General features: G+C 31.9%; 1 protein-coding gene across 1 annotated transcript; it reads right to left on the bottom strand.

The window, feature by feature from the left end:
* Positions 1-265: 265 nt before the first annotated feature.
* Positions 266-3,262, bottom strand: LOC131606180 (F-box/kelch-repeat protein At3g23880-like). Its single transcript, XM_058878451.1, has 2 exons — positions 2,005-3,262; positions 266-575 (listed from the first exon to the last, which is right to left on the bottom strand). Exon 1 carries the CDS (start codon positions 3,243-3,245, stop codon positions 2,007-2,009), a length of 1,239 nt encoding a protein of 412 aa, XP_058734434.1. The 5' UTR covers positions 3,246-3,262; the 3' UTR covers positions 266-575; positions 2,005-2,006.
* Between the last annotated feature and the right edge of the window lie 5,976 nt (positions 3,263-9,238).

Genomic DNA, 9,238 nt, shown 5'->3' on the forward strand with positions numbered 1-9,238 from the left:
AACATAACTCATTGTCTTGCAGATTGGAGATAGGAGCTGCAGTGGATTATCAAGAAAGGAAAAGGGAAAGGTTGGAGGGCTATGCTATTTCGAAGTACGGTGGTAAAAACAATGTAGGAAGCTTGGAATTACAAGAACAAAATTTTCTTTGGCATACATGTGGATAATAAAGATATAGTGAATATGGTGATATAAACTTAGATCTATAGAGGATGGTGTAACATCCTAATTTACCCCGCAACGGAAATCTAGGATGTCACATGTCTTCATAAGATAAACATTACTCACAATTAATAACGGATACATATCACAATAAGTCGGATGAACCAATCAAAACAACATAATCTCTTAAACATCTTTTATTACGCAACGGAAAATATTTATAAATCAATTTAAAACCAACCAACAACTTAGTTCAACATTTGTCAACATCATTATTCATAAAAGCTTCAACAATCAAATTAAATCCAACAAAGAAAATAAATAGCGTTCATCCCCCTTGTGTTATGTATCAGAGCAATGACGCCGACTCGAACTAACAGAAGGTAACATCAACATCCTTCACTCCTGCTCACCTGCACGTTATCAACATAGGGGTAACATTCAAACAGAAGGGGTGAGATATCATAACAATATAAAGAAATGTATGATAATAAGTATATGAAGAATAAAGTTATACACATTTCACCGCTTCACAAAATCATCATCATAATCCATCAACAAGTAATATACAAGCATTCATCAACGAACAACTCATCATCACATCATTGGTTATGAAATGCAATAAGACTAACATCAACTAGAATGCATGTGGTACCAATGAGGCATGAGCCCTCAACATAATTCCAATAAATAGAGGTAGCAACAAGGCATAAGCCTTCAACGATTTGCCAATTCAGGCCAACAACAGAGCATAAGCCCTCAATGATGCAATGTATGCGACTTCGACATGCAACAATGCAATTATACAACCACAAGGCATATGCCTTCAACAAATGCCAAAATAGACCATCACCTCGTTAACAACGCAAAGCCACAAAAACACTCATAAAAAATATTTAGAAAACAAGATACAAATGTATTTCTCAAATAATCATCCATATGCAATGCATAAACATAGAAAATTCAAGTATTCAGTTTTCATCAAAACTCAGCTCAAAGGTCAATCAAACGACTCTAGTAAATTATGGAAAATTCACTAAAACTCATGATAAATCATTACGGACAAAGGCCTGATTCAGTTTTGAAAATTATAAAACTTTTTTAACAGGGCTCGCTAAGCGCCCTTGGCTGGCTAAGCGCCCTTGGCTGGCTAAGCGCCCTTGGCTGGCTAAGCGGCCTGTCAATTATGCAGAAAAATTCTGCGACGCGTTTGTTACTGCCTCAACCCTTTTTCCACCAAAATATCATCTTAAACTTCTCGGTTTTACGAAAGAATCATATATTCATGTTCCTCTATTCATATAACATCTATTGGGATCATAAAAACGCAATTCTACGATATCACTTTCGACACCAAACTTACGGTCAAAACACAAGTTTTCACGAAACATAACAACAAGATCAATTTTCATGCAACATAAGTCATACAACACACATACAACGCATAGCAACAAGAATCGTCATCAAACATGCATCAATTCATCAATTTCGTGGATTTCCTTTTCAAAACCTTAGAATACCAACATAAACCCAAAACCTCATTTCTACATACCAATCTTCATACCCAACCTTCTAGTGCTTAGGCTTGGGTTTCTCTATCTTTGTGGGGGTTGGATCAAGAGATCACCTTGTACTTAACATGTTTTTGGTTCAATATAAGTTTATATTCTTCCAAAAAATAATATAAAAACAAAAGGAGATCTACTACATCAAATAATAAAACACAATCAACATAAGCAATCATTAAATGAATATTCACAACATCTATTACTATTAAAATAATACATATGAATTTAGTATTAATATAAATTCAAAAAATTAAACCATAGATAATGAACTTACTTTCAACAAATTGAAATCAAGCTTTCAACATATCCTTGGGCCAGGGTTAAGCATAGAGAGTTGTGAGTTTCATGATCAATAATAGTTTTATGCACTTTAACTTCTATTCGCTGCATATTATTATCTCTCAAATTATAAAGAATTGCTTCTTCATTATGAGAACTGCACAATACCAATGTATCACCATCCTTAGAGAGAAACAATGGCAAGAATGAAAAATGATAGCCTAATTGAAGATTATGATAACTAATTTTAAGAAATTGAATCCAAGAATCTTCAACTCCAAATTTCTTCATTAGCCATATAACGATATCAGTTCCCTTATAAGAATAACACAAACAAAGGCATTCCTCCAACACACCAATTGTTGGCTCTTCAGGTGGCAGCTCTACGGGAGGTAACTGATAACAATTATATGTCTCCGTCCCTAGATTAAGCGAAACAATAACAAGGTCCTCAACAGTCATGTCATTTACATAATAACTCCAATTGAATGACATGTTCTTGTGACTAGCTAACCAATTAAAAGAGGTATTTGAAACAACACAACCATATTCATACCCCTTATCTATACGTCTTCCACGCAACTCCAAACCAAGGGGAACAACAGGTAAATTTCCAATATTTCTCCAGACATTATCACCAATAGTTAAAACTCTCACCTCACTTGTATGCCCATCATGAATGTAACGTGACGCAACCACTTTAAACGTGCCCGCAGAATCATCCCAACCAAAATTGAAGACGAAACTATGTAACTCACGAAAATACCCAATTTTTTGAGATATTTTTCTAGTGGCTGGGTTCCATAATCGCAACCAGTACTCTTGATACTCATTAAACATATTAGTGAAACTATGACCAACTAGACAGATCAATCCGTTACATGAACCAGCAATAGAGGATTCTTTATTGTCCAAAAGGTAGTAAGAATCAACGACAAAAGTAGCTAACGGGTTATCTAGTAAACGACTTATAGGATACGGAACCATACTCCAGTCACTTTCAAAACTATAATCTCCCCGTAAAGGTTTGAGATGATTAGTTATTAATGTGAATTGTGGATTTGGTGATGTTGTTGATCTCTTGAGATGGAATTTCACAAAAGAAGGATCAGAAATGAGAGTGTTCCAAGAATTACTTACACACTTGAATCGAAGAAGAGGTTTAACAGGAAGTAATGAAATGATCTCAGTGATGAGATCTTCAGGGAAGAACACCGACAACGAAGTCATTAACATGGTTGATTTTGTATTCATAGGACCATTTGCGATTCAGTACGAGAGTAGCTTCTTCTTTGTAGTTCAAGCAATATATATGGAACAAGTTATTTAAAAGAAAAGTTATACTTAATTTAATAAATTTAAATATTTACTTGATTAATTTTGTTTATTATTTAGTAAAAAATATCCTAATTCTTATTTTGAATTTATATCTACTTTTTCCTTAAAAACCCCTTTATCCTTTTTTTAATTCTTTTTATTTAAAAGTTATATAAAAGTTTTTAACAAAATTTCCATTTTTTAAATTTCTTTTTCTTTTCCTTAAAACCCATTTATTTCTTTTTAACAAAATTTTTGAATATTTTTATTTTATGTTTTTAGGATCTATTTATTATGTACCAACAATATTAAAATGTTTTATGCTATTGGTAAATCGTAACTCTCATATTTTAAATAATGTTTAGTTTTTATTTGTGTTACCTCTAAAATAATAACTATGCATTGTTATGATGAGTTGTTGTGTAAAACTATAACTATGCGTAATATTTAGTCTAAGTTCAATTTTTTATTCCTATCTTGATTAAGATAAATTATTAAAAATTTTAACAATAGTATAAAAATCTTATTTTTTTTATTGTTTGTTGACTCCTCTTACTTTTTCTTAACAACATATTATAAACATATCATATGAAGTCTATCCGGTGAGAACTGATATCTTTTATAAGAAATGATAAATTTTTATATCAACTATCTGATTTATTTAATGTTTAAGATTTCTTGATTCCATATTAAGAGCATCTTTTTATCCATTATAATTAATATTTAAAAATTCCAAAAATAAGATATCTTTTCTAAAAAAAGTATTTTATTCTTCTTTCAGGATTATTATACTTAATATTTAAAAGTTATCACAATTTTTTTTTACTAATGTGTTATTATTTGTATGGAATTAATAAATTTTATCAATGATGAACAAGATTAAAATTTATGTGCTATTTTTGGTCAAGTAAGATTAAAATATTGGTGGTAAATATATTTTAATCTTATGAATGAATAAAAAATATTTTTTTCATATTTATCGCTCATTAGATTTATTAATTCCACATTATTGTCCTTTTATCTATTATGCTCAGTATTTATATTTTTTATAAAAAGATATTATTTCCGATTTTTTTTACTAGCTTTAATTATTAAAATTTTAACACAATAGCATAATTTAATTTAAATGGTGATGATCGTTGAAATTTCAAAAAAAAAAAAAAAACCAAGTTTGCAAGTTAATAATTCAACCAAATCTATATATATTTGTAATAATTTTACATTCTTAATATTTTTAATCAAATTAAATTATATTTGATAAATCAATAATGTCTTATAATTTAAAATTATATGAATTCTAAAGTATAAATTAAATTTTATATTCATAGTATTATTTTTAAAACTAAATAATGAACAAATCAATATCAAGTATGAAGAATAACAATATATATTATAGATAAAATAATTTATTTCATTCAAAATAAGTTATAGATCAGATTAAAATGGATTTAGAAAAATAGTGAAAATAAAAAAAAAATTGTGATAACATTTAAATATTAAGCGTAACAATTTTCAAAAAGATTCTCTTATTTCGATAATATTATAATAATTAATTAAATAATTTTTTTTGAAAACATACCTTATATGTATGAATGAGATGTGCTGATGTGTATAAGGTATATCCTTATGCACGGTGCATAAATACTCAAATATTGTTTATATTACTCAAAGTATTATATTTATTACTCAAAATAATATGCAGATTACTCAAAATAGTATAAATATTACTCAGAACAATGAATATATTCCTAAAATAGTTAAAATTCGATATTACCCATAATGGTGTAAATATTACTCAGAATAGTGTACTCATTACTCATAATTAATAATTACTCATAATTAATATATATGTACAAATAATGCATATATTATTCATGGATTATGATATTATTACTCGTTTCTAACTAAAATGTTACTCGGAACAATTTAACTATTACTCGTACGAGACTTATGCACCGTGCATAAGGATATACCTTATGCACATCAACCTGACCCTGTATGGATATTTTAAATATTGATCATAATGGATAAAAATTCAGTAAGGTGCTGTTAATATGAAATCAATAAATCTTAAATATTAATTAAATCTGACGGTTGGTATTAATAATTCTCGTTTTTTCATAATAGATATCAGTTCTCACCGGATACGCTCTCACATATTATATATATAAGTTATAAATTTATTGTAATGAATTTTGTAGAGTAGTGTTATTTAGCACGAAATAATCTTAAGAAGAAATACAAGAATGCACACATGTCACTATTTTAGAGGTGAATTTTAAATTAATTTTAAATTTAATTTCTTTTTTAATAGAAATCATGGGGTAGTGGTGATAATTAATTATTAGGATTTATTCTTGCATTTCTTGTTTTTATATTTTTCACTAATAAGCATTTTATAATTTTGAATATATAAGATGTAATACCCCACCAATATGTGTCTAGAATCATATGAATGAGATATTAAAATTTTGATATTGAGTACATACAAAAGTAGATAATTAATATTACGACGTGTATACATAACAAAACTACATTCGATTATGGATACTGTCATACCCCAAAATTTTCCCACATTATTTCTCTTATTCAAATTCAAATCAATACACAAAGCTCCAAGACACACTCTCCTATACAAGGCTCTAAAACTAGGGTTTGGTTCATTCAAAGGAAAATCAGTGAATCAATAGCTCCAAGACATCCTAGGTGGCTCAATATATCTCAAATTATCTCTATGACAAATGGCAAGTCTCAATTCAAAGGATTGGTCACTCAATTGTTCAGAAAGTCAACAGTCGACTATCTTGACCTAAAAGTCAACTGTGGTCAAAGCAAAGTCAAAACTCCTGATTTTTTGTCAAAGACCCTCATAGTGAAAGAGGCAGAGCTAGATGAAGACGAATGGATTCAGACTCGACTAGATCAGATAAACCTGATTGACGAAAAGAGGCTTGCGGCCGTTTGTCATGGACAATTGTATCAGAAGCGTATGATCAAGGCATTCAACAAAAGAGTCAAACAACAAGTTTATCAGGCCGGTAACTTGGTCATAAAGAGTATCATTCTACCACAAGGTGATCCTAGGGGCAAGTGGACTCCCACCTATGAGGGACCATTTGTAATCAAGAAGATCTTTTCCGGAGGAGCCATGATACTCACTACTATGGACGGAGAAGACTTTCCACAGCCTGTGAACGCAGACATAGTCAAAAAATACTACGCATAAATATGACCCGCTAGGTCGACGTACCTAGGCAAAAGTAAGGGCATCCCGGCAAACCAAAACGGTTTGGGCAAAAATTAGGGATATATATAAAAAATTTACACCCGGCAAGTTGAAAACCCGAAAGGGCGACTTGGGCAAAAAAGGGTATCCTGCTAGACTGAAAACCTGAAAGGGCGGCCTAGGCAAAAGTTAGGGATAAAGCATACGACTATGTCTCGTTAAAGTTGCTCATCAATCAGATATATCTACAACATCAAGTTCAAAAGGCTCGGATCGATTCAATCATCTTTCTCCAACAAGCAAGGGATGAGTCGCTCGAAGACATAATAGCAATAGCAGAGTTGAAACTCAATAGGATTGTTTACACATAGCTACTTTTCTTTTGTTTTTTTCTGTACATTTTTCAAAAAAAACACACACAATATGTTTCTATTTTTGCCTATTCATGGCTTTCTTAATACAAGTTACTTTCTCTCTTTCGAGTTCCATTTCTCTCATTTTCGAATACGCAAACGTCCAATGATAATTTTGAATGAACATATGCATATGAACATGATTGTCATTTATCTTTTCTGTCATAAAAATATCTATTAGTTCATTTAGATAGGAAAGGCAAAGAGACAATGTCCAAAGTAATCCAGAAGTCCTCTTCCAAAGTCAACAATCCGAAAGAATCCCCACAGAGTAGTCATTAAGAAGATATCTTCGATACTCTCAACAAGACATAGCTCTCCAACAGAGTTTACATCTTCAACACGGCCGACTCCCCGACACTTCACTTTTCTCCAACATGGTGTATTAATATCTTTATCCCCAATCAGGGTACATCAAGTTACTGATCATCCCCAAGCAGAAACCATAAGTCCCCAGCTAAGCATCTTTAAGACAAAATCAGACAACAAAATTACCGGGACATGGAGATTTAGTTTCTCAATCAAGACAACATAAATCATATTCATACATCATAAATCATAAACATATTCATACATCGCATACATACTGAACTCACGCATAACATACAATGCTCCTCATTTATTTCGAGGGACTCATTACATAACACATACATCATGACATTGCATAAAAAATATTTCTACACCTTTTGCAGAATACAAGTACAGATAGATGGACGAAATCTCCAACTTTCCAGGATCTAATTCAGTTACTACGAACAGTACTGACACGATCGTCTTCCAAGATCTAATTCATCTACCACGAATGGTGGTGACACGATCAACCTTCAAAGATCTAATTCGGTTACTACGAACGGTGCTGACACGATCGACCTTTAAAGAGATCTAATTCTATCATCACGAATAGTATAGACACGATCATCTTTCCGAGATCTAATTCAGGTATTACGAACGGTACTGACACGATCAAATCTCAGAGATCTAATTCCATCATCACGAACGGTGTGGACACGATCAACTGCTTCTAAAGTCTAATTCGGTTACTACAAACTGTGCTGACACGACAAGAGATCTAATTCTATCATCACCAACGGTATAGACACGATCATATTTCCGAGATCTAATTCAGGTACTACGAACGGTACTGACACGATCAACTCTCAAAGATCTAATTCGTCTACTATGAACAGTAACGACACGATCAACACTCAAGCAACTACTTCTCAAACACTCCAAACACAATCTAATACATAACCTACCGGATGGAATCTTCAAGCCCACCTCCAAAAAAGTCCCTTCATCGTCAGCTAGGGCAAATTCCTGGGTATTCTAGTGTTCAATCCCCTTCCACCTTCAGATTCCGACTGGTATACAAACCATTCTACATCCTCAGGTTTAAGAAAATTGAACAGGGGCAGCTGTCATAACCCAAAATTTGCCCACATTATTTCTCTTATTCAAATTCAAATCAATACACAAAGCTCCAAGACACACTCTCCTATACAAGGCTCTAAAACTAGGGTTTGGTTCATTCAAAGGAAAATCAGTGAATCAATGGCTCTAAGACATCCTAGGTGGCTCAATATATCTCAAATTATCTCTATGACAAATGGCAAGTCTCAATTCAAAGGATTGGTCACTCAATTGTTCAGAAAGTCAACAGTCGACTATCTTGACCTAAAAGTCAACTGTGGTCAAAGCAAAGTCAAAACTCCTGATTTTTTGTCAAAGACCCTCATAGTGAAGTATCATTCACCATTTGATCAAGAATTGATCATGGTTCATCAAGGAAAAAACAAAAATCAACAAGTCAAAAAGTTTCTAAATTAGGGTTTTGCATAGGAAAAGTCAACTGAACTTTGACCAGCCATAACTCTCACATGGAACATCAGAAATTTCCCATCCAAAGCTTATTTTGAAGGAAATTTAATTCTCTACAAATTTGTGTCTCACATGCCAAGTCCAAAAATGCATCATTTGAGAGATATGGACCAAAACATTATAGGTCCTTTTCAAAAGTCAACAAAAAGACACTGTTTTCAAAAGGACATAAAATGAGCATGAAAAATAATTTTGACATGAGACCAAAGACATTGGTTAGAGGACTCTCTAAGGTTTCTAAAAAGTCTTAGTACACTTCCCTACCTCAAAAATTGAGAGAGATAGGTCTTATTAAAGTTGGGTCATTTTGGAGGGAAAAATGTGAAGAAACTTGGAATTTTTTGCAAATGGGCCCAAGATATTTTGATTCAATCTTGATCCACAAGTCATCCAAA

This window comes from Vicia villosa, linkage group LG5 (assembly GCF_029867415.1).
Source record: "Vicia villosa cultivar HV-30 ecotype Madison, WI linkage group LG5, Vvil1.0, whole genome shotgun sequence".
In the NCBI taxonomy this organism is placed as follows: domain Eukaryota; kingdom Viridiplantae; phylum Streptophyta; class Magnoliopsida; order Fabales; family Fabaceae; genus Vicia; species Vicia villosa.

What these genes read in the sequence shown, in the direction of transcription:
- LOC131606180 (XM_058878451.1), bottom strand. Translation starts at nt 3,245, where the DNA reads ATGTTAATGACTTCGTTGTCGGTGTTCTTCCCTGAAGATCTCATCACT.